Genomic DNA, 27,530 nt, shown 5'->3' on the forward strand with positions numbered 1-27,530 from the left:
AATGGGAGGGGCAATTTTTCCCTTTTATAGAAAAGTTAACAATGTTTATCTCTTAAAAAGGAAATATTCACAGAAAACATGAATAGTTTATCTCTTCATTCATCCCTTTCGGGAAAAGACTGTTGAGTTCAGAAATCCAAAAAGATTCTCTCTGTAGCAGTTTTTTATCTAAATCACCACCTCTCCTTTTAGGCAAAACTCTTTCAATGGTTATTTCAGGTCAGAAATTGCATGCTTAGCTAGTTGAAAATGTTGGGAAACAGACGAAGTTGCATCACATCTCCTAATTGCACTCAAATGTTCCAAAATTCTCGTTCGTAAAGCCCTGATGGTTTTGCCTACATACAACAAAGGGCAAGGGCAGATCAAAATGTACACTACGTGGGTAGATTTACATGTAATCAATTGCTTGATTTGATATATCTTACGTGTGTAAGCGGATGTGTGAAAGACTGGAGTTTAAGGTAATGTGAACAAGAAGTGCATCTTTTGCATGGGAAATTACCCTGGGCATTAGAAAGAGTACTAGAGGGAGGCGTGGCAATATCAGCATGGACCAGCCTATCTCTAAGGTTTGGGCTTCTAGAAAAGACACAAAGAGACAAATTTTGAAAAAGCCCATTCAGTTGATAATCACTTTTAATTATATGCCAATGAGAATTAACAATATTTCTAATTTCTCTGCTCAAAGGACTATAGGTCAGTTTTAGAATGCAGCGGTTCTCATTTTGTTTGGAAACCACATTGGACGAATGTGTACCAGAGGCACGTACTTTGTTTAGTGCTGTATCAAGCCAACTGTTGGGATATCCCCTAGAGTTAAAATCTCTGTATAGAAGTCGTGCTTTTACCTCAAAGTCATTTTTGTCAGAGCAGATACGATGCAATCTGGTAAACTGACTGAAAGGCAGACCACGTTTCAGAGATGAAGGGTGAGCACTTGTGGCATAAAGTAAGCTGTTTTTCTCTGTGTCTTTCCTATATAAAGAAGAAACAATATGTCCATCAATAACAGAAATACAGGTGTCTAAAAAGTTCACACTAGTGGCACTCACTGTATAGGTGTACTTAATAGAAGGTCTTAAGCAATTCATGTATAAAACAAAAAGTTCAAATTCAGATAAAGAACCATGAAAAATCACAAAACAGTCATCAATGTATCTCTTGAACAAAATTATCTTCTCCAAGAAAGGATTGTTATTGAACACATACTGTTCTTCCAAAAAACCAAGGTATAGATTGGCATAGTCAGGGGCCATAGTGGCACCCATAGCTGTGCCACTGATCTGAAGGTAATATTGATGTTCAAACAAGAAATAGTTTTTAGTGAGCACTAATTCAGACATATCTACAATGAATTTAGTAGGTAGACCATCATCATTAGTCCGAAGATCAAGAAAATACTTTAAGGCAGTCAAACCATCAGTGTGAGGAATGTTAGTATACAAAGAAGTTACATCCATAGTAGCAAGCAAAACATCCTGACCTAGATGACCAATCTGAGACAGACATTTAAGAAAGTCAGATGTGTCCTTGAGATAACTAGGAAGTAAAGTAACCAAAGGTCTGAGAATAAAGTCTACATAGTTAGAAAGAGGTTCAGTAAGACTATTATTACCTGCAACAATTGGGCGACCTGGTGGATTAGATACATTTTTATGAACCTTAGGCAAAATATAGAAAGCTGGTCTAGTTGGGGTACGATTGAACAAGTATTGGAATTCTCGTTCAGAGATAAGAGAAGAGGAGTGAGCTTGCTGGAGGAATAGTTCTATTTCCTTTTGAAATCTACTAGTAGGATCAGTGAGCAAAGTTCTATAATAAGTCAGATCTTGTAATTGTCTTAGAACCTCCTGATCGTACAGAGTTTTAGGCATAATTACTAGACCACCTCCCTTATCAGCTGGCTTTACCACAATGTTTTTATCTTTACAAAGTTTGTCAAGGGCCTGTCTTTCAGAAAATGTCAAATTATTAATACCATAGTGAGGATGAGGATTGCTAAAAAGCTGCTCAACATCACGTTCAACAAGTCTACAGAAAGTATCCAATGAGGGGTTAAAGGTGGGAGGGCAAAAAGTACTTGTTGGTTTAAATTTACCTCGCTCCTGTTTGTTATAAATCTGAGAAGAGGTAGTGGTAGTGTCCTTATAATAGGTCTTCAATCTCAGATTGCGAAAACATTTAAACAGTTCTATTTTGGTAACAAAAGAATCAGCAGGTTTACTAGGGACAAAACTCAAACCCTTATTGAGAAGGCTAACTTCGTCTGGATGTAGGGTGTTGCCTGTGAGGTTGAAGATTAAGTTATCTTTTTCCGGCTCTGCTTCCTCACCATTGATATGGGTTTGCTGCCTGGTCTTGCTGCCTCGTCGACCTCGGCGCGTCTTCTTAGGCGTGAGCATGTGACACTTTGGAGGCTGTAAAATAAAAGATGTTTCTGGTGTAGAACCAAACTTTGTTTATCTTAATTTATATGTTAAATCCACATACGAGACACCTGAGGAAAAATACATTGTTGGTCAACGCCCCCTAGCGTGCAGGTGTGAATTAGCAGAAGGCGAACATTAATTTCGCGCTTGGTGTGAAAGCACTGTTCGTCGGAGATTTGCCTCGCTTTTTCGCTTCACACTCAGTGTGGAAAGGCCTTTAGGTCTCAAAATGAAGGACTGTGATCAGCAAAAGAACACATGGTAATAATCAGATCAGTCTTTGATCAATGGAAAGCTTAAGTATTCATTCTTGCCTTCCACAAGTGATAAGCTTCAGGGAGAACAAAGCAGTTCCTGCATGTGGATTACTGTATGTTAATGTTACACCCCTCTTCATAACAGGTTGCGTTATTCATCTTAAGGCACAAGCATGTTTTGTTGTCCAAAAAGCCTGATCTCATCAGAATGAATCCCATCCACACATTTTGTGGAAAGGGGGTGGCCATCTTCCTGATGTTCTCTACAAGACTCAGGTACTTCCTGTAAGTTAGCAGGAAACTCTGAGCTCTGGGGATGAGATGAGGCACAGAACAAGGGTTAAGGGTTAGAGCCATCACTTGACTCAGGTCAGGGGCTAGAGTCATCACTGGACTCTGGTCAGAGGCTGGAGCTGTGAATTGGATATGGTCTGGGGGAATTCTCGTATAGACTCGAGGACTGGAATTAAATTTAGAGATATTTCAAAGGCACAAGCAGTATCTTGTATCTGATGCCAATTCAGGGGTTAGAGTGGGCTCCCATGTAAATTTGGTATTGTAATGGTCTTGATACTGATCTCTGGGGCTGGAGCCGACACTGGAGTGGACTCAGGGGCTGGAGCAGACAATAGAGCGGACTCTGGAGCGGGTTGAAGGACTGGAGCAGTTTTTTTTTCTCCAGCTTCCTCCTTTGGGCTGAGGTCAAATGGAGCATTGAGGCTTTTGCTGCCTGTGGATTGGGCTGACACACAGGAGTGAATTCTGTGAGTGGAGTAGCATCTTTAATTTCTTGCACCATGTCAATCATAACCATTTAGCCGGAGGATGAATTGAATTGAATTGACTAAGGGTGAATCACAATGACATGGAGACAGCAAACAAATTACCTCATTATCCAATCCCATCTAAAGGCAGGCATTGAGGGTAGTTTTGCTCCAACTCACCAGTTGGGAAAACTCTAAAAATTCCATCACATACTGCTCTAGAGGATGACCATTTTGCTAATGTCTTTACATAGGAACAATGAGACCAGACAAGGGGGAAATGGAGAATGACTGCTTTTATGTAAAACTTGATGATCATCTGTGGAAGGTGTGAAGATGGCTGACTGTGGTGCAGGTGTTAACCAGAAGGGATGCTGGGAAATATAGTTCCAAGTAGACTGGGCTGGTGACTGTGATTGACACTAGTCTATAACCCCCCAAAAAAAAATTATCCTGTGCCTTTTTAGAAGTTAAATTAGTTTAATGTTTACATAATTTAATAATTCATAAAAAAATAATATACAGAGGTTGTGAAAAGTTAGCACACCCCATGAAAACCAATTTTTTTTTTCCTGCATAAGACATGGATACTACATCAGCAGCTCACTCACTAGTGTCAACAGATATCAATAAAACATACTTTTTTCTTTCTTTCTTTTTTTAATTTGAGAGTGGAATTTGCATTTTGTAATAGTTTGTGCAGCTTAAACAGAAATGGCATTGGAAAATCCTATTACACATCACCAACGGAGAGAGTTCAGATTAGTACAGCATAAATTTAGAGGAAGCTAACACCTAATGTAAACATCAGTCCTCAATAAAGTAGTCTGGAAATTGAAGTTCATAGTATGATCATGTCTTCAACAAATGTTTCTGGAGAGGGATTTGAAGACTGTACATGCTAGAAACCCCTACAATATTCAATAATTCAAGATATTATGTATGGAGGAATAGGAAAAACATATTTAGATGTACTTTTTTCCATAAAATAACTACTGTAGATATTCAGTATAAAATATTTTAAAGTCCAATTTAAACGTTTGTCTGTTGAGTTCACTCTGTTAAATCACTTTCACATGAGTACTATCCAAATAATGTTCCAGTACCAATATGCTCATACTTGTCTTAAAAGGGAAAAATAAAGAGAAAAACTTCATTTCCTGGCTACATATATTTCCAGTTAAAATCAAGTGTAAGATTAATACGCATTAAAAAAAAAAGATTTATTAACAATATATTTTCTATCACTGAAGAAAATAACAGATAAAATACATAATAAATTACTGTATAATATAGACTTTCCAGTCAAATTTATGTTAATAAATTCAAGAATTCCCTATTTTTCTATTCCAAACTTTAACAATCTTCTGTTTTATCTCTTTGGTTTGTAAACCGTATACTAAAGGATTTAATCCTGGTGGAATAATGTGAAACATTATACTACCTAGTTTTCTACTTTCAGAGTATTCAGGGAAACGGTGAAGAAAAATAAAAATGGCTCCAGAAATAAACATGATTAAATAAACAGCTAAATGAGTGCTACAGGTTTTTATGGCTTTGTTGTTGAGTGCTTTGTTCTTGCTCCTTATACAGAGAACAGCAATCTTGACATATGTTATAAATATAGATACTGCTGACAGACAGGCTACAATTACAGAATAAATAACTCCAAATGCGTTGTTAATAACTACATTTTCACAGGACAGTTTAAAAAGCGAGGCATTATCACAGAAAGGGTTTTCAATTGTTGATCTGCAGTGAGACAGACGAAGAGTCAGACCTATCATAATTGTCACCACAAGTACTGCCAGCCCCCAGGCCAATGCTGATAGTTTAATAACCATTTTATTGGTCATTATAGCAGAATATCTCAGTGGATTGCATATGGCCACATATCTGTCAAAGGCCATGATCATTAATACATAGTGACATGCTGCTGTAAATACATGCACAAAATAAGCTTGAATAACACATTCAGTATATGTAATATAACGCTCTGAGGCTTCTCTCAAAATATCTTGCATTAAGCGTGGCAAAATGACAGTGGTCCCTATTACATCATTTATCGGCAAGTTACAGAACAGAAAATGCATAGGATCATGCAGATTTTTCTCTGTTGTAATCATAAATATAAGTGTAATGTTTGATACAATTGCAAAAATATAAGCTAGGAAAAGCACAATAAAAACAGGGTATGAGGACTGATGTGTAACTTTGAGTCCCTCCACAATGAGAATGCTGTGTCTAAATGTCAGGTTGTCCATTGCTTGTTGTACACAAGAGTCAAAGACCTGCAAACACAGTAACAAACAGATATCACATTGATTAATAATATTATTACTTGAACTGTTTAATTGAATATTTGACATATTTCAAAATAAACCCCTTCCATTGTATTGTGCCTGATTTTAACATGTACAACTTCATATGTAGAGCGTGTTTTAAAATATACATTGCTTGCTGTTACTACAGTACATAACATGACAACAATATTTTAAAAAACTAAAAACTTGACAGTTATAATAAACAAAACAAAAAACAAAACTTAAACTTTAACTGCACATTCTCACAAGGTACCTGATTTATAGATGCACAAACAAAATGTTGCCTAATGTAAAGAAATATCAGTTGATAGCTGTCTATATACATTAATGTTAGCATATAAATGTAAATACTACATCTTGCCTCAGTCTCCTTAAGATCCTCCTTATAATGATTTAGTCACACAGTTGTCTGTATAAATGTTTTACGGCCCTTACCTTTTAATGTGGGGTTTATATGAGTCTTCTTTTTTTATCAACCCAACAGGGAAAACTGATTCGTAGTATTTGTTGCCATGCAAAGCAAGACTCTCGATTGTGTTGATTTGTGCCTACAAGTGAAGTTACAGTCTACCAGTAGACTCCATGGTTTTGGTTTTTACAGAACTAAAAAAAAAAAAACATCCCCCATTTTCAAAAACTTGGATCTACACATCACACAGATAACCTGTTTTAAATTCAAAACAGACATTTTTGCCAAAAGCTAACAAGTTTCCATCCCTGTTACAACATTTGATGATATTTGATCGTGGCGGTTCGAAAATGAAATATATTCATTTGAAATATCTTGCATTAAGATATTGAAGATCTGAAGTAAAATATCTGAAGTTAAAGAACTGCTGGATGAGATGTAAATGATATGTTCATTTACATGTTAGTACACGTGTGGCACAAAATCATTACGTTTTCCAGTATGCACAATATACATTTAACAGCTAATGGTTCATATTTGGACATTATTTCAAATGAATATATTTCATTTTCGAACTGCCATGATGCATACAACAGCTAGTGTAATCAAACATTGGCTCATTGACATTCATCTCTTCAGGGGGAAACAGAATGCACATTTAAGGCCACTCACTGGACATTTCACTCTGAAAGTGCAGTAAAATGTGCAAGAAACAATAAAAATATAATTTTGCAGAAATGTCATAGTAGGGATGGAAACTTAAATTTCTGTTTTGAATCCAAAATAGATCTGTGTGATGTGTAGATCCAAGTTTTTGAAAATGGGGGATGGGTTTTATCTGCACTAACAGTAGTTCCAAGTCAGTTCTGTACCCACTATATGTGACTGTTTTTGATGTGATTTTGTGTGCATAAATATTTAATTTAATTTGTTGAGCATTTTAGCCAATTGCCGACATATCTGTTAAGCACATGACCACAATGGCAAATCTGATGTGTTTATAGAGGACCTATTATGCTCCTTTTTACAAGATGTAATGTCTTGGATGTCCTCAGAATGTGTCTGTGAAGTTTCAGCTTCTAGTTTGCTTGTTGTATTTAGTTCACCTGCAGGCTTGTAGGATGAAGCGAGATGAACAAACTCAGAGTTGCAGAGTAAGTTTTGAGTTGACAAAAACCCTATATAACTAATCTGGGGGCTATTTCAGAAAACAAGTTTGCCGAACAAGCCAGGCTTATTTCAGTAAGTCTGACTTATTTTGAACCAAATCATTTGACAATAAGTCAGGCTAACGGAAATGGCTTATTTGGTAAACTTGTTTTATGAAACAGGCTCCTGGTTTAGATCAGGTTCACCGGGCTCACAAAGCTTGATATAAATGCCCTCTGTCAGCTCAGAGTTTCAACCAGAGTTTGTGATTAACTCTTCAAAGTGAAATAAGCTAAATTGTTTATTTAATAAAGGGGCAGTAGCAATTCTAAGCACTTTTGTGCAAATTTTATAGCACGTATAGCAAATTCAGATGCAAGGTTCTAAATAATATTAGCAGCAGCATGCTTAGCAAGTCACTTCTGTTGAGAGACTGACAAACCCTGCGTGTTTTGAGTTTGAGCTCCGTCAAGTTGATTCTTTATTGTCTATTTTTTATCTTAAAAACAATTTTATACACTATCATTTTCGTTTCTATAACGTGTGAATATATCCACGATAGCATTCTAAAACAAAAACAATCGGAGCGCCTTGTTATCACTAGTTTTATTTTGATTTCTCGTGTTTGCTATTAGCTTATAGCCCGTTAGCATAGGCAGCGTGCCTGCCGCTAATCTCGCTTACACTGCTAATACTCTATTCACACACATTGCCTTTGTCTCACTCTTATTTACTTAAATGGCGGATTTGTGTCTACCTTTGAGTGCAGGTGAGGAAACATTCGAGCTGCATTCGGTGCAGCTGGAGCTGGAGGCCGTGGAGAAACAGATCCGCGACCTGGTGGAGAAGCAGGCCCAGCTGAGAGAGAGGAGAGCCGCGCTGGAAACATCCCGGGCTGACGCTCACAAGTCCGGGGTAAGTATACAGCACGCTGCTAACACTCCCACCACCTCTACTCCGTGTGTTTCTCTGTACAGACCCTGTGCACCCAGGACGCGATCTTCACAGATGTCCTTCACTCCGGCGCCGGGACGCCACAGACCCTGGGTGCAACAACAGCAGCGGAAGACGCGAGCCAAGCCCTGGGGGACAACCTCGCCGCCTCCGGTCTTCGAGATCTCCACCCGGAACCGCTTCGCTCCCCTCCGCGAGACGGAACGCGACGCGACGCTGTGATCATCGGATGCTCCATCGTCCGGCACGTCCGTGCTACGTTAGCTGAAGGTAAAGTGCACACACACTGTTTCCCCGGTGCTCGATGTTTCTGTGCAGATACCCGCGATCCTGAAGGGCGATGACAGCATCGGTGCTGTCGTGCTGCACGTGTGGACTAACGACATCAAGCTGCGACAGACGGAGACACTGAAGAGGGACTACAGGAGCCTGATCGAGACGGTACGCAGCACATCGCCCGCGGCGAAGATCATCGTGTCAGGACCACTTCCGACGTATCGACGAGGACACGAAAGGTTCAATAGACTGTTTGCTTTAAACGAATGGTTATTGTCATGGTGTAAAGAAAAGAAACTGCTCTTTGTAAATAATTGGAATCTTTTCTGGGAGCGTCCTAGGCTTTTCCGTGCTGATGGCCTGCACCCCAGCAGAGTCGGAGCGGAACTCCTGTCAGACAACATCACCAGAACGCTACGCTCCATTTGACTAGTAAGACAATTCTCAAATGACTTTTGTTCTACCCACTTAAATGATAGAAGTACCCGCGTTGTCCAATCTATACAGACTGTGTCTGTTCCCCGAATAGCGAGGTCAAAATATAAATTTAATGCAGGATCTAGAAAAAATCTGATCGTGATTAAACCAGAAAAACACAAAATAAATGAACAAAAACAATTTTTGAAGCTTGGGCTCCTAAATATTAGTTCAATCGCACCCAAAGCAGTTATTGTAAATGAAATGATCACAGATAATAATTTTGATGTACTCTGCCTGACTGAAACCTGGCTGAAACCAAATAAATATTTTGGTCTAAATGAGTCTACTCCACCAAGCTACTGTTATAAACATGAGCCCCGTCAGACTGGTCGTGACGGCGGTGTGGCAACAATATATAGTGATATTCTCAATGTTACTCAGAAAACAGGATACAGGAGGTTTAACTCATTCAAAATACTTCTGCTTAATGTCACACTGTTAGATATGCAAAATAAATCTCTCCCATCTCTTGCTTTGGCTACTGTGTATAGACCGCCAGGGCCATATACAGATTTCCTAAAAGAATTAGCAGATTTCCTCTCAGATCTATTGGTTAGTGTTGATAAACTGCTAATTGTCAGAGATTTTAACATTCACGTTGATAATACAAATGATGTGCTAGGACTTGCGTTTACTGACCTAATAAACTCTTTTAGAGTCAAGCAAAACGTCACCGGACCCACTCATCGTTTTAATCATACGCTAGATTTAATTATATCGCATGGAATTGATCTTACCGATATAGATATCGTACCTCAAAGTGATGATGTTACTGATCATTTCCTTGTATCGTGCATGCTGCGTATTACTGATATTAGTTATATGGCTCTGCGTTATCGTCCGGGCAGAACTATTGTTCCAGCCACCAAAGACAGATTCACAAATAACCTGCCTGATTTATCTCAACTGCTCTGTGTACCCATAAATACACATGAACTAGAAGAAATAACTAGCAACATGGGCAATCTTCTCTAATACATTAGAAGCTGTTGCCCCCCTCAAATTGAAAAAGGTTAGAGAAAACCGTACTGCGCCATGGTCAGTGGTGTCAAAAGTATTCACATTCATTACTCAAGTAGAAGTATAGATACTAGTGTTTAAAAAGACTTCTGTAAAAGTTGAAGTATCAACTCAAGTTTTTTACTCAAGTAAAAGTGTAAAAGTACTGGTTTTAAAACTACTTAAAGTATAAAAGTAAAAGTAATGGAAGGGAAAAAAAATGCCATTAAGGACAAAAGCTTAGGCCGCGGCACAGGGGCCTATTGTGCACTACCCCACCTCCTCAAAAAAAAATTTTCTAAAGGCCATAATGACTATAATGTTATATTTAGGGCCGGGACTCGATTAAAAAAATTAATCTAATTAATTAGAGGCTTTGTAATTAATTAATCGAAATTAATCGCATTTTAATCGCATATAAATATTTGACCTGAGAACAGTGAGAAGTAAGTTTTTTCATATGGATTTTTAAATTTCCCATCCACAGGGCCAACCAAAGCGGTCTCATCAGCTTCTTTGTCCATGTTCACTGTGGTTTGTTTTTGGCTGTTTCTCAATATGCGTTCTTCAGCGATTTTTTTTTTTTTTTTATTATTTATTATGAAAATCAAAAGATTTACAAGCAAAATAGGCTTTAAATGAACAAACTTAAGACATAGAAGCGTTCTTCAGCGATCTTGCGTCCTTGTGTTCTCGTTCTACGTCATCATTAACCGTCGAAGTTCAGTTCCAATTCTCAAGAACGCAAGTACAGAGGATGCATGAAAGTGCCCGGATATGTTCTTGAAACTGAGGATGCATCGAGTGCAGACTTGAGAGAATCGAGCCGTTAGAAATCCCAGAAAACGCTGTGGGTGGCCGGTGTACGGAAGCCTGTAAGCTTTAAAGTTGCTCTCACAAATACTTAAGGGCTCTTCAAGTTGAAAGTAAACATTTATCGTTTTGTTTTGGTTAATTTTAATAAAGTTATAAGACCCGGAGAAAGTCTGCATTTTTATTGGCATATTAAAATGAATCTTAACAGTAAAACATATAACGCTGTAAAATAAAACAATACAATTATATGAAAGTAATATCTATAATAGTATGAAATGTTTTAATAAGTTATGACATTTTGTAATATTGATTGTTCATTGGCCGTTTCTTATGCTGAGACTATGCGGTCAGTTAAGCAGGAATGCAGTACATCTCAGTTCTCATAAGTGTGCGTTCTGTGTTCTCGCGTCCTTCCGAGTTCGTTCTTCCAAGGAAGCTTGGCAAGACCGGTCTCCACGAGAACGCAAATCCGTTCTGCCTAGAACGCTAGTTGGTGCTCCAGTATAATCGGTCCGCCGAAACTCATCCAGTGAGAAACATTCCGCGGTGCAAAAATAAGTGCGATTAAAATGCGTAAAAAAAATTTAACGCGTTATTTTTGTGTAATTAATTAATCTAAATTAACGCGTTAAAGTCCCGGCCCTAGTTATATTAAAATGTTATTGTTGAAAAATGTGGGATGCACTAGGCTACCTGTTTCAGCCGGATATGTGCCCACTGAAAATGAACGCATTTTAGTACAATGCAAATACATTAAAAAAACATACATGTGTACTACTGAGCATTAACGTGTTTCATGGAGCGGAAGATATGATGACTAGTTGCCTGTAAGTATTGTAATGGTGCAAAAAGTCAAACTTCAGAGGTATGTCATCAATAACCTTTATTGGAATGTAAATGTACATCCAAGCTTAGCTGCAGGAATCTGTGAGGGCAACGGACGAAGTGAAAGCACCCGTTTGATAAATGAGCCAGTAGTGGAGAAATAATAACTTTTAAGAAATAATCTTTTTTGAGTGTGACGTGATTTGTGTCATGTGCAGGTGCGATGGATCGCGTACAAACCAATAGGGTGTCGGAATGGTATAGGTTTATATTCTCATCCAACCACAATTCACTCGCGATTTATCTGGATAGGTTTTTATTTTATTTTTTTTATTTTTTTTGAGCGATGACCAAGGGCGATGCTAGGATTTTCATTTTAGGGGGGCTCAGCCCCCAATGATAGTATAATAATAAAAAGTAAATAAATATTTACAAAAAAAAATATTAATAGGGTAGGATGGTATACTAAACTTATTGCAGTATTCCACTGTATTGCATAGATGGGTATAACATCCGAGTACAAGCCAAATACAAGTCTACCTGATCTCACACACACACACACACACACACCTGTTTACTGTACAAACCAAAAATGTTACTGTTTGCATTACTAGTACAAATCTTTTTCTATGCTCAAGTACAAACAGAAAATTGGAAACATAAAACATCATATCACTTTAAACTTACACTGACTATCCATAGTGTTAACCTAAGATGGCGGCGCGCGCAGTCGCAGCAGCTTCTCTCTCTCCCGACAAACCGGTGTTTTCGTGTTTTTTGTCTTGTAAGTCGCAATGTTTTTGCACATCTTCGTCTCGTCTACCTGTCTTTAAGCGCACATACAGTCGTGAGTTTCTGCTCGATGTCGGCAGAACCACATTTTTAGAGTTAAACTCCGCGCATGCTGAAGAGCTGCGGGACCTCGGTCTGCTCCGAAGGCCTTCTCCATCACCGACCCCCACTACTGCATCTCGCCCACAGCGGAGGTGCTACAAGCGGCGTGAGAGGAAGCAGAAGAGGGGTAAGCGCGGAGGTATCCGAGCTAGGCTAGCGGCCAACCCACACAAGCCAGCTATCCCCACCATCGTACTGGCGAACGTACGCTCTTTGGACAATAAACTGGACTACATCCGACTACTCCACTCTACTCAGAGGACTGCAAGAGACTGTTGTGTTTTTGTGTTTACGGAAACATGGCTTAACAACAGCGTACCGGACTGCGCCATACAGCTCGACCAGCTAACATGCTATCGAGCTGACAGAGCTCTCGTCGAGGGAGGTAAGATCCGCGGCGGCAGGCTTTGTGTTTACATCAATGATGCATGGTGCCGCGACGCTGTTGTGGTCTGCAAACACTGCTCACCCCTGGTGGAGTTTATGATTATTAAGTGCCGGCCGTTCTATCTACCGAGGGAATATACAGCCATACTGCTCGTTGCTGTATACATCCCTCCCAGCTCCAGCAACAACAACAGGAGTGAGGCACTAAATGATCTGTACCACCACACCAGTGAGCAGCAGACAGCCCACCCAGATGCTTTTCTTATCTTGGCTGGGGATTTCAATCACGCAGACTTAAAGAGTGTGTTCCCAAAAATTCACCAACACATAGACTTTCCAACAAGGGGAAAAAACACTCTGGACTTTGTTTACACCACCCAGAGAGGAGCTTACAAGGCCCTCCCCCTCCCCCACCTCGGAGCCTCAGACCACATCACTGTCATGCTAATGCCTGCATACAGACCGCTCGTTAAAGTCACCAAACCAGTTCACAAACAGATTCAAGTGTGGCCGGAAGGGTCGTCAGAGGCACTTCAAGACTGCTTTGACACCACTGACTGGAATATGTTTAAACAGGCTGCCACATACAACAACACTACAGACCTCCAAGAGTACTCGGAGACTGTCACTGCCTACATCTCCAAGTGCATTGATGATGTAACAGTCACAAAGTCCATCACTGTCCGGGCCAACCAGAAGCCGTGGATGACAGGGGAGGTCTACAGACTTCTGAAGGCTCGGAACGCTGCCTTTAGAGCTGGAGATGAGGAGGGCCTGAAGACAGCTAGGGCCAACCTATCCCGCGGCATCAAAGAGGCCAAGAGACAGTACTCCAGGAGGATAGCCCATCGTTTCAGCGACAGCAGAGACACGCGGAGCCTGTGGCAGGGGATACAGACCATTACGGATTACAAGCCCCCACTACAGACCTGTGACAACACCATCCCCCTGCTGAACGAGCTGAATGCCTTCTTTGCTCGCTTTGAGGCACAAAACAGCACCACTGCACAGAAGACTCCACCTCCTCCCGGTGACCAGGTGATGACGCTGTCCCCGGACAGTGTGAGGAGATCCCTCAGCAGGATCAATGCACGCAAATCTCCGGGTCCTGACAACATTCCTGGGCGTGTACTGAGAGACTGTGCAGTGGAACTCACTGAGGTCTTCACAGACATCTTCAACATCTCACTAAATCAGGCTGTTGTCCCCACATGCTTCAAAGCTACCACCATCATTCCAGTCCCTAAGAAGTCATCTCCATCCTGCTTCAATGACTACCGTCCAATAGCACTCACTCCCATCCTCATGAAGTGCTTTGAACGGCTAGTCTTGCACCACATCAAGTCTGTGCTCCCCCCCTCCCTGGACCCCTTCCAGTTTGCATATAGGTCCAACCGCTCGACCGATGATGCCATCACCACTGCCCTCCACCCAGCCCTCACACATCTGGAGAAAAAAGACTCATATGTCAGGATGCTGTTCATAGACTTCAGTTCAGCATTCAACACAATCATCCCTCAACAGCTCACTCACAAACTGGCCCAGCTGGGGCTCAATACCTCTCTGTGCAACTGGCTGTTGGACTTCCTGACCGGGAGACCTCAAGCAGTACGGTTCGGCAGTAACACATCCAGCACCATCACACTGAACACTGGGGCCCCCCAAGGATGTGTGCTGAGCCCCCTCCTCTTCACTCTGCTGACCCACGACTGCACACCATCACACAACTCCAACATTTTCATTAAGTTTGCGGATGACACGACTGTGGTGGGTCTCATCAGCAACAGAGATGAGACAAACTACAGGAGCGAGGTGAGCCGCCTGGCCGGGTGGTGCAGTGACAACAATCTCTCTCTGAATGTGAAGAAGACGAAGGAGATTGTTGTTGACTTCAGAAGAGTACACACTCAGCATGCCCCTCTGACTATCAACGGTGCGACTGTGGAGAGAGTGAGCAGCACCAAGTTCCTGGGTGTGCACATCACTGAGGACCTCTCCTGGACTAACAACACTGTAGCACTGGCCAAGAAAGCACAGCAGCGTCTCTACTTCCTCCGCAAACTCAGAAGAGCCAGAGCCCCGGCCCCCATCATGTGCACCTTCTACAGAGGCACCATCGAGAGCATCCTAACTAGCTGCATCACTGTGTGGTATGGCGCTTGCAACGCATCCTGCCGCAAGTCACTTCAGCGCATAGTGAGAGCAGCTGAGAAGATCATTGGTGTCCCTCTCCCCTCCCTCCAGGACATCTACAGCACCCGTCTCACCCGCAAAGCCCTCCGCATTGCAGGTGATCCCACCCACCCGACACACAGCTTCTTCAGTCTGCTGCCATCAGGGAGGAGACTGCGGAGTCTCCAGGCGAGGACCAGCAGACTGAAGGACAGCTTCATACATCAGGCTGTCAGGAAGCTGAACTCCCTCCCGTCCTTGCCCCCCCTCCCCTCTTTCACCCCCATTTAACACAGCAACACACTAGGAACTCTGACTCTGTGACACCCCCCCCACCGACCAACAAACTGTGACCGGCACCTGTCACTTGTGCAGCATTGGCTGATCACTACCCATCCAACATTGACTGCAAATTACCTCTTCGGATAGTCTGACAAAAATCTATCCGAATCTAACAGTCACTTCGACTTGTCACTTTAACAGACTGATAAGCTCTTCTTGCACTACACTCATAACAAAACAAAACAAATCTGCACAGTTTTGTTTTTGTACATTCAACTGGTTTACACTCCATCTATTCTGCCATGTGCCTTATGCACTTTATATCTCTCTTTTTTTATTTTCTACAATGTCCTCAGACTGATAAGCTCTTTTGCACTACAAATATATCTACACAGTGTTGTTTTTATTTAACTGGTTTTGCACTCTATCTGCCATGCGCCTTTTGCCACTTTATCGATCTAATTCTTTTTTTTTTTCTACAATATCCTCATTTGTATATTTGTATAGTTGTATGTACATATGTCTAAACTGTATTTATCTGTATTTGAACGTGTTTAATGTTAACTGTATGCACCAAGGGTCTGAGAGTAATGCAATTTCAATTCTCTGTATGTATGTGCTGTACATGTGGAAGAATTGACAATAAAGCTGACTTGAACTTGAACTTGAACATATTAGCAATATAAACAACACAGCTATAAGGCTGGACAATGGATTAAACTATGTGGGTGCTGTGATTAACTTTTAAAAGTAAAAAAATTAAAAATTAAAAAAACAGCAAAACTGAAGCAGCCTGTGAGAAGGACACACAATGTTTCAATCTCTGTCAATCACTCTGATATGCAATTAAAATGAGTGCACTGACTGAGTGCTGTCTGTCACTGTCTTTAATCACTTCTATGCATAACTGTATGGTAGTTAATGCCACATGCACTGTAATATTAAGTTCTATATTGAAAGCTAAATTTTCAAATGAAAATAGCAATAACGTGATCGTATTTTTGAAACTGTATTTTTTGTATGTTGGATCATATTTAAGAATTATCATAAACGACTCAAACCCGAGACTCGATCAAGAACTAATCAATTCTCTTTCCGGCTCACGCTGCATTGGTTAAGCGTATGGGGCTGTCACGTGATGAACGAACGACTCAAACCCGAACACTTGTCAGATAAGAGGTGGTGCGCTAATCATAGACTAAAGACCCAGGTAAACAATTAAGTAATATTTTCTGTTTCTTATAGCATAGTTTTGTATTGTTTGTAGTGTGATAAACGTTTGCATAAGTAGTAGATGTGTTTGGAAAGTAACACGTAACATTTGAATTATATTTTGCTAAAATGAACGAAATGAACGAAATGACTCGAAAAAAGATTCGTTCATTTTGCTGAACGAGACTCAAAGGTCCGAGTCGGTAAAATGATCCGAACTTCCCATCACTACTGAGCAGAAATGCTAAATGCTAAAGCCCCCCTAAAAATGACCTAGCAACGCCCATGACGATGACAAGCCGGAATGAAAACGAGCCGAAATGAAATAGGAGTAACGAGGCTATTTTTAAAATGTAAGGAGTAGAAAGTACAGATAATTAACATCCCGTGGTAACTAGGAATGACAGAAGCTTCAGTCTGGATCCAACCCCTAAATGATCTGAGATGACCGAACACCTGAGAAAAGATAATGCCAACCCCTCAGAGGATTTCGGAAGATGCCAACGCTCAGACAACATACAGAATTACCAAATGACTACTGGAACCAGTTGAGACCTCACAATCTGACTTTGCTTCAGTTGGAATTGAACTGCTGGTTTGGTTGGCCAGAGGTTAACTGGCCCCCGACTGAGCCTGGTTTCTCCCAAGGTTTTTTTCTCCATATCACACCAGTACTCAGGTCCTTACACTGGTTTTCAGTTACATTTAGAATTGATTTGAAAGAACTTTTACTCATTTATAAATCACTCAGTGGCCTAGGACTTGAATACATCGCAAATATGCACACTGGATATAAACCTAACAGACCCAACAGATCACTAGGATTGAGTCAGTTAGAAATACCAAGGGTTCTCACAAAACAAGAGGATTCTGCTTTTAGCTATGCCACCTGCAGATGGAACCAGCTTCCAGAAGAGATTCAAAAAGACTCAAAACACATCTGTTTAGCTGTGCATTTACTGAATGAGCACTGTGCTACTCTGAACTGTTTGCACTGTATTTTATGCATAATCATTTTCTATTCTTAAGTGCTTTAATTAATTTTCCATACATTTTTAAATCATTTTAAAAGTTTAAACAGAAGGCTAAAGTAAGTGCTGTGAAGATAAAGTGAATGTGGCAAAGAAAGTTGGTTGTTTAATCAGTTAAAAGTAGGACCTCTGAGTTCTATTTGTTTGGTTTATGATGGTCAAAGTAAGTAGGGGGTGAAGTAGTGGAATAGTTAGGTATTTTTTGTGATTTTTTGGGGAAGAGTTTGAACAAAGCGTAAGAATGTTTGTTTTTGTGTTAAGTGTTATCAGTTTTAGAAATTCCCTGTTTTTATTGTTATGATTATTATTCTTTAAATGATTATATATATATATTTTTTTTTTTTTTTTTTTTTTTTTTTTTTTTTGGATATTGTGCAGTTGCTTTGACACAATTTACATTGTTAAAAGCGCTATATAAATAAAGGTGACTTGACTTGACTTGACTCTTATTTGCTACCAGAGGGCAAGTTCAAGGCCTTTGTTGGTTTGGTTGGTCCTTTAACTGTTGTTTTGTCTCTGCTGTTTGGTAAATCCTTATTTAAATTAAATTAAATGATTTTCTATGAAACTTTCTTATTATTCTAGTGAAGTTTGAAAGTAGATCCTTATTCCCCGTTTTTTTTTTTTCTCCTGTTGTCCTGTGGTAGGATCTAAACCAGTGTGGGAAAAGTCCTTAAGTCCTCCTTGTTTTACAGTGTATTTTGCTCTCTCTCTCTCTCTCTCTCTCTCTCTTAAATATAATATTCTTATACACTGTTTGAACATAAAATGAAATGCATTTCTGTGAATACAGAAAACAAAAGTTTTTTTTTTTTATGTTTTAAAATCTGATCAAAAGTGAATCATATTCATATTCACAAGGGAAAGTTAAAACAGAGGAAAACATTTTAAAGAAAATTAATCAAGTGTTAGATCAATTATTAAGTTTAATTTTTTTTTATATAAAAAAACAAGATAATAAAAGGAATAACAACTCAAGTCAAGTCAAGTCTGCTTTATTGTCAATTCTTCCACATGTACAGCACATACATACAGAGAATTGAAATTGCGTTACCCTCAGACCCTTGGTGTAAACAGTTAACATTAAACACGTTCAGATACAGATGAATACAGTTTAAACATATGTACATACAACTCTATAGCTATACAAGTAAGGACATTGTAGAAAAAAAAAATAAAGAAATAGATAAAGTGGCATAAGGCGCATGGCAGATAGTGCAAACCAGTTAAATAAAAACAAAACTGTGCAGATATATTTGTAGTGCAAAAAGAGCTTATCAATCTGAGAACATTGTAGAAAAATAAAAGAGATAGATAAAGTGACATAAGGCACATGGCAGAATAGATTGCCTTTTACCTTTTATAAACTATGCTTATAAAAGGAATGACAACTGCGCTAAATCATTATTTTCAGAATAGTACTCAGCAATATATACAGTATATGTATGTATATACATATGTGTGTGTGTGTATATATTTATATATATACACACACACACACACACACACACACATATACAGGTCCTTCTCAAAAAATTAGCATATTGTGATAAAGTTCATTATTTTCTGTAATGTACTGATAAACATTAGACTTTCATATATTTTAGATTCATTACAACACAACTGAAGTAGTTCAAGCCTTTTATTGTTTTAATATTGATGATTTTGGCATACAGCTCATGAAAACCCAAAATTCCTATCTCAAAAAATTAGCATATCATGAAAAGGTTCTCTAAACGAGCTATTAACCTAATCATCTGAATCAACGAATTAACTCTAAACACCTGCAAAAGATTCCTGAGGCTTTTAAAAACTCCCAGCCTGGTTCATTACTCAAAACCGCAATCATGGGTAAGACTGCCGACCTGACTGCTGTCCAGAAGGCCATCATTGACACCCTCAAGCAAGAGGGTAAGACACAGAAAGAAATTTCTGAACGAATAGGCTGTTCCCAGAGTGCTGTATCAAGGCACCTCAGTGGGAAGTCTGTGGGAAGGAAAAAGTGTGTCAGAAAACGCAGCACAACGAGAAGAGGTGACCGGACCCTGAGGAAGATTGTGGAGAAGGACCGATTCCAGACCTTGGGGGACCTGCGGAAGCAGTGGACTGAGTCTGGAGTAGAAACATCCAGAGCCACCATGTACAGGCGTGTGCAGGAAATGGGCTACAGGTGCCGCATTCCCCAGGTCAAGCCACTTTTGAACCAGAAACAGCGGCAGAAGCGCCTGACCTGGGCTACAGAGAAGCAGCACTGGACTGTTGCTCAGTGGTCCAAAGTACTTTTTTCGGATGAAAGCAAATTTTGCATGTCATTCGGAAATCAAGGTGCCAGAGTCTGGAGGAAGACTGGGGAGAGGGAAATGCCAAAATGCCTGAAGTCCAGTGTCAAGTACCCACAGTCAGTGATGCTGGTGTTGGTCCACTGTGTTATATCAAGGGCAGGGTCAATGCAGCTAGCTATCAGGAGATTTTGGAGCACTTCATGCTTCCATCTGCTGAAAAGCTTTATGGAGATGATTTCATTTTTCAGCACGACCTGGCACCTGCTCACAGTGCCAAAACCACTGGTAAATGGTTTACTGACCATGGTATTACTGTGCTCAATTGGCCTGCCAACTCTCCTGACCTGAACCCCATAGAGAATCTGTGGGATATTGTGAAGAGAAAGTTGAGAGACGCAAGACCCAACCCTCTGGATGAGCTTAAGGCCGCTATCGAAGCATCCTGAGCCTCCATAACACCTCAGCAGTGCCACAGGCTGATTGCCTCCATGCCACGCCGCATTGAAGCAGTCATTTCTGCAAAAGGATTCCCGACCAAGTATTGAGTGCATAACTGAACATAATTATTTGAAGGTTGACTTTTTTTTTTTTGTATTAAAAACACTTTTCTTTTATTGATCGGATGAAATATGCTAATTTTTTGAGATAGGAATTTTGGGTTTTCATGAGCTGTATGCCAAAATCATCAATATTAAAACAATAAAAGGCTTGAACTACTTCAGTTGTGTTGTAATGAATCTAAAATATATGAAAGTCTAATGTTTATCAGTACATTACAGAAAATAATGAACTTTATCACAATATGCTAATTTTTTGAGAAGGACCTATATATATATATATACACACACACACACACATATATATATATATATATAAATTCCTTTTCAAACATAAGAATAACAATTTACTTGACATTAACTTTGTTTCTGCAGCAAAGTTTAACAGCCCTTTGCCTTATCTCTTTGGTTTGTACACCATATACTAAAGGATTTAGTCCTGGTGGTACTAAATGAAACATTATACTAGCTAGTTTTCTATTTTCAGAATATTGAGGAGAACGATGGAAAAAAACCATGACTGCACAAGAAACAAACATGATTATATAAACAGCTATGTGTGTGCCACAGGTTTTTATGGCTTTGCTGTTGAATGCTTTGTTTTTGCTTCTTTTGCATACTACAGCAATCTTTCCATATGTTATGAATACAGACCCAAGTGAGAAGGTAAGCATAATCACAGTAGAAAATATTCCAAAAAAATTATTGATAAAAACACTGTTCTCACAGGACAGTTTAAACAGTGAGGCATTATCACAGAAAGGGTTTTCAATTTTATATCTGCAGCGAGACAGGCGTACAGTGAGTCCTATTAGAATTCCCACTGCAGGTACTGACACCCCCCAAGCTAATGCTGATAGTTTAACCACCATTTTATTGGTCATTATGGCTGTGTATCGCAGTGGATTGCATATAGCCACATATCTGTCAAAGGCCATGATTATTAGCACAGTGTGGCTTACAGTTGCAAATGTGTGTACAAAGTAAGCTTGAACAACACACTCCACATATGTCATATAGCGCTCTGAGGCTTCCATTAAAATGTCCTGTAGTAAGCGTGGCATAATGACAGTGGTCCCTAGGATATCATTCAATGGCAAGTTACAGAACAGAAAATGCATAGGGTGATTTAAATTCTTGTCAACTGAGATCAGTATTATAAGTCCAACGTTACACCCCATTGTAAAAACATAAATCAAGAGAAGCAGGATGAATACAGGATAGGAGGACTGATGTGTAACTTTCAGTCCCTCCATGAGGAGAATGTTGTTTGTGAATGTCAGGTTGTCCATTAGTTGTGCTTCACAAAACCTGAAAAAAGAGTATCAAACAGACCTGTCACTGTTTTTCCCCCATAAATAAATTTGTTATGATGCATAATCTGTAATTAACAAACATTGTTTGCTGTCTATTCAGTTTTACACTCTGCACTAACTGCATGTTTTTAAAAGCACACAACCATTCTGAACCGTATTAGCACCACAAGTAACTTATAAAATTATAGATCCTTGAATCTGTCACTTTAAAGTTACAGTATCCAGGCTAATACCTGGTAGTTATATGTCTAACAACATTAGCATCTAGTAATTCATACTTGCACCAGAAGTTTTTGGAGACTGAGCAGTTCAGTTACCAAGATTGAATTATTGCTTAGCAGATGTCAAGTTGACTGGTATTGAGTAGTATCAAGATTTCTATCAAAATTTAGTATCACATATCAACTTGTTCTTTGAAGAAATCTTGAACTGCCCTTGCCTTTTAATACTGTATTGATGCTGACATCACCCAAGAGGGAAAACAACTATAGTACCTGGTGACATGCTTAACAACCACTGATAAGTCTGGTGGTTATCTTTGGTGTACTTACCTGTAGGGGTCATGTGTCTCTTTGTTATGATTGCCAGTATGGCTCAAGGTAAGGACACTTACTCTGAACTTAATCAATATGTGATTCTGAATGTTTGAAATGGTTTCAACACTAATTTTTCACAGTATCGATTCACCAGTACCAGCAAACTCAATTTTTGCATGTGCTTTGAGTTTAATATGCACTTGAGAACACATGTGCTAGTTATGCTTTTCACTTTAGCATAATTTCCAATATTTTTGGGGACAGGTAAACATTTCACATTATAACACAAATCTATAAGAAGAAGCATTTGTAAACCTTAGCTTAAACTTAAATGTCACGTAAAGGTCTCCCTGCACCAAAATAAAAGCTTGGGGGTTTCTTAAAAGTGAAGGAATTAAGAAATTAAGTCAAGTCAAGTCACGTCTGCTTTATAGTTAATTCTTCCACATGTACGGCACATACATACAGAGAATTTAAATTGCGTTACTCTCAGACCCTTGGTGCATACAGTTAACATTAAACACTGACAGTAGACGTTCAAATACAGATAAGTACAGTTTAAGCATATGTACATACAGATATACAAATGAGGACATTGTAAAAAAAAAAAAAAGAAAGATATAAAGTGGCATAAGGCACATGGCAGAATAGATAGAGTGCAAACCAGTTAAATAAAACAAAACTGTGCAGTTATATGTGTATATGTATAGAGTGTATATATATATATATATATATATATATATATAGTGCAAGAGGAGCTTATCAGTCTGAGGACATTTGTAGAAAAATAAAAAAGAGATAAATAAAGTGGCATAAGGCACAAGGCAGAATATATAGAGTGCAAACCAGTTAAATTAAACAAAAACTGTGCAGATATAAGTGTAGTGTAGGGATGTAAGGGTATGAAAATTTCTCATCACGATTATAGTGACCAAAATTATCACGGTTATCAGTATTATCACGGTATTGTTAAAATGTGCTGGAGATGTTCAAAAAGTACCGATACATAAATCACTTCACCAAGTTTTCAAAAAAATCAACAAACAGGAAATAAAATGACGTTTTGTTTGCATAATCACTAAAACAATAACATTACCAATGAGGTCTGGATTTTAAATGACAACTTGACTGACACCAGTTTAATAGCATGTTCAAATAAATAATGTAAATGTTCAAATAAAGCTTTGAAAAAGTTTCATATAAAGGTAAACCTCACATTTCATCCTTTAAAGAAAAGAGTTAAGTCAAAATGATAATTGATAATTTAATAAGGGGAAGGGGAGGGGGGAAGTGGTGTGTGGCCAAGTATGGTGACTCATACTCAGAATTTGTGTTCTGCATTTAACCCATCCAAGTGTACACACAGTAGTGAACACACACCCGGAGCAGTGGGCAGCCAATGCTGTGGCGCCCAGGGAGCAGTTGGGGGTTCGGTGCCTTGCTCAAGGGTCTCACCTCAGTCGTGGTATTGAGGGTGGAGAGAGTGTTGGTTATTCACTCCCCCCACCTACAATCCCTGCCAGACCTGAGACTCAAACCCACAACCTTCAGGTTACAAGTCCAACTCTCTATCCACTTATCTGCTCCATAAATAATTCTATATAGCTTATCTGAATTGTTTAAATGTGTAGAATCCACATAAGCTTGTTTTTCATCAACCGATTATAATTTACAGCAGGGCATGCAAATTTGGTCCGTTTTTTGGACAGACAGAAACTGCACACAGACAGCAGTGGCTGACAGCACTCTCTGACAGCAGGTGGCGCTTTATACGGAAAAGCTGAATTACAGCTGATTCCCGTGAACTCTGCGAACAAAGCAGTATTGTGTTTAAGAACACTTCCTTTAGGTATTACATGGAGCTAAGATGAAAACAAAATGCCATCGAATCGTTTCTGAAGACAGTCAGATCCTTCAGAGGTACATTCATATAATTAATTCACTGATATATTCATTTGTATAATTCCCTCAGCACTCTTTTAAAACCTCCCAGTTTTTCCGCCCTGTTTTCACTCAGAATGAAACTAACTTACTCTGCTGCCGTGCGCTCGTGACACTGTTACACTCTGCTTTATGCTGGACAGTATTTATTTATCGTGAGTTGTTCAGATCGCAGTAAGCGAATACGGTTTTAATGATAATTAAAATATGAAATGGTAATACTAACCGTGGGGAATTTTATCATGATTTATCGTCAAACCGGTAATCGTTACATCCCTAGTGTAGTGCAAGAAGAGCTTATCAGTCTGTTAAAGTGACAGGAGAACAGTCTTTTTATCAGATCATCTGAAGAGGTAGTTTGCAGTCAATGCTGGATGAGGTAGTGATCAGTCCAATGCTGCACAAGTGACAGGTGCTGGTCACAGTTTTTAAGTGGGTGGGGGGGGGGGGGGGGGGGTCGTATTGTCAGTGTTCAGTGTTGCATGGGGTAAAAGAGGGGAGGGGGGGGGCAAGGACGGGGGGGAGTTCAGCTTCCTGACAGCCTGATGAATGAAGCTGTCCTTCAGTCTGCTGGTCCACGCCTGGAGACTCCGCAGTCTCCTCCCTGATGGCAGCAGACTGAAGAAGCTGTGTGTCAGATGGGTGGGATCACCTGCAATGCGGAGGGCTTTGCTGGTGAGACGGGTGCTGTAAATATCCTGGAGGGAGGGGAGAGAGACACCAAAGATCTTCTCAGCTGCTCTCACTATGCGTTGAAGTGACTTGCGGCAGGATGCGTTGCAAGCGCCATACCACACAGTGATGCAGCTAGTCAGGATGCTCTCGATGGTGCCTCTGTAGAAGGTGCACATGATGGGGGCCGGGGTTCTGGCTCTTCTAAATTTGCGGAGGAAGTAGAGACGCTGCTGTGCTTTCTTGGCCAGTGCTACAGTGTTTTTAGTCCAGGAGAGGTCTTCCGTGATGTGCACACCCAGGAACTTGGTACTGCTCACTCTCTCCACAGCCGCACCGTTGATGGTCAGAGGGGCATGCTGAGTGTGTACTCTCCTGAAGTCAACAAAAATCTCCTTCGTCTTTTCCACATTCAGAGAGAGATTGTTGTCACTGCACCACCCGGCCAGGCGGCTCACCTCGCTCCTGTAGTTTGTCTCATCTCTGTTGCTAATGAGACCCACCACAGTCGTGTCATCCGCAAACTTAATGAAAAGATTGGAGTTGTGTGACGGTGTGCAGTCGTGGGTCAGCAGAGTGAAGAGGAGGGGGTTCAGCACACATCCTTGTGGGGCCCCAGTGTTCAGTGTGATGGTGCTGGATGTGTTAGTGCCGACCCGTACTGGCTGAGGTCTCCTGGTCAGGAAGTCCAACAGCCAGTTGCACAGAGAGGTATTGAGCCCCAGCTGGGCCAGTTTGTGAGTGAGCTGTTGAGGGATGATTGTGTTGAATGCTGAACTGAAGTCTATGAACAGCATCCTGACATATGAGTCTTTTTTGTCCAGATGTGTGAGGGCTGGGTGGAGGGCAGTGGCGATTGCATCCTCAGTCGTGCGGTTGGACCTGTATGCAAACTGGAAGGGGTCCAGTGGGGGGGGGGCAGACTTGATGTGGTGCATGACTAGCTGTTCAAAGAACTTCATGAGAATAGGAGTGAGTGCTATTGGACGGTTGTCATTGAAGCAGGATGGAGATGACTACTTCGGGACTGGAATGATGGTGGTAGCTTTGAAGCATGTGGGGACAACGGCCTGATTTAGCGAGATGTTGAAGATGTCTTTGAAGACATCAGTGAGTTCCACTGCACAGTCTCTCAGTACACGCCCAGGAATGTTGTCAGGACCCGGAGCTTTGCGTGCATTGATCCTGCTGAGGGATCTCCTCACACTGTCCGGGGACAGCGTCATCACCTGGTCGCCGGGAGGAGGTGTAGTCTTCTGTGCAGTGGTGCTGTTTTGTGCCTCAAAGCGAGCAAAGAACACATTCAGCTCGTTCAGCAGGGGGATGGTACTGTCACAGGTCTGTGGTGTGGGCTTGTAGTCCGTAATGGTCTGTATCCCCTGCCACAGGTTCCGAGTGTCTCTGCTGTCACTGAAACGATGGGCTATCGTCCTGGAGTACTGTCTCTTGGCCTCTCTGATGCCGCGGGAAAGTTTGGCCCTAGCTGTCTTCAGACCCTCCTCATCTCCAGCTCTAAAGGCAGCGTTCCGAGCCTTCAGAAGTCTGTAGACCTCCCCTGTCATCCACAGCTTCTGGTTGGCCCGGACAGTGATGGTCTTTGTGACTGTTAAATCATCAATGCACTTGGTGATGTAGGCAGTGACGGTCTCCAAGTACTCTTGGAGGTCTGTAGTGTTGTTGTACGTGGCAGCCTGTTTAAACATATTCCAGTCAGTGGTGTCAAAACAGTCTTGAAGTGCCTCTGACGACCCTTCTGGCCACACTTGTATCTGTTTGTGTATTGGTTTGATGGCTTTAACGAGCGGTCTGTATGCAGGCATTAGCATGACAGTGATGTGGTCTGAGGCTCCGAGGTGGGGGAGGGGGAGGGCCTTGTAAGCTCCTCTCTGGGTGGTGTAAACAAAGTCCAGAGTATTTTTTCCCCTTGTTGGAAAGTCTATGTTTTTATGTATTTTTGGGAACACACTCTTTAAGTCTGCGTGGTTGAAATCCCCAGCCAAGATGAGAAAAGCATCTGGGTGGGCTGTCTGCTGCTCACTGGTGTGCTGGTACAGATCATTTAGTGCCTCACTCCTGTTGTTGTTGTTGGGGCTGGGAGGGATGTATACAGCAACGAGCAGTATGGCTGTATATTCCCTCGTTTATAATCATAAACTCCACCAAGGGTGAGCAGTGTTTGCAGACCACAACAGCGTCGCGGCACCATGCATCACTGATGTAAACACAAAGCCCACCGCCGCGGATCTTACCTCCCTCGACGAGAGCTCTGTCAGCTCGATAGCATGTTAGCTGGTCGAGCTGTATGGCGCAGTCCGGTACGCTGTTGTTAAGCCATGTTTCCGTAAACACAAAAACACAAGAGTCTCTTACAGTCCTCTGAGTAGAGCGAAGTAGTCGGATGTAGTCCAGTTTATTGTCCAAAGAGCGTACGTTTGCCAGTACGATGGTGGGACTAGCTGGCTTGTGTGGGTTGGCCGCTAGCCTAGCTTGGATACCTCCGCACTTACCCCTCTTCTGCTTCCTCTCACGCTGCTTGTAGCGCCTCCGCTGTGGGCGAGATGCA

General features: G+C 40.7%; 2 protein-coding genes across 2 annotated transcripts; both read right to left on the minus strand.

The window, feature by feature from the left end:
* Nucleotides 1–4,778: 4,778 nt before the first annotated feature.
* LOC306862124 (olfactory receptor 8G17-like) lies at nt 4,779–5,717 on the minus strand (the record flags this gene model as incomplete). The annotated part of the gene is made up of 1 exon (XM_079404767.1): nt 4,779–5,717. One exon carries the CDS (start codon nt 5,715–5,717, stop codon nt 4,779–4,781), a length of 939 nt encoding a protein of 312 aa, XP_079260893.1.
* A 15,132-nt stretch (nt 5,718–20,849) lies between these two features.
* Nucleotides 20,850–21,794, minus strand: LOC306862121 (olfactory receptor 8G17-like; the record flags this gene model as incomplete). The annotated part of the gene is made up of 1 exon (XM_079404764.1): nt 20,850–21,794. One exon carries the CDS (start codon nt 21,792–21,794, stop codon nt 20,850–20,852), a length of 945 nt encoding a protein of 314 aa, XP_079260890.1.
* Nucleotides 21,795–27,530: the final 5,736 nt, after the last annotated feature.

This window comes from Barbus barbus (assembly GCF_936440315.1).
Source record: "Barbus barbus genome assembly, chromosome: 43".
NCBI classification, from domain to species: domain Eukaryota; kingdom Metazoa; phylum Chordata; class Actinopteri; order Cypriniformes; family Cyprinidae; genus Barbus; species Barbus barbus.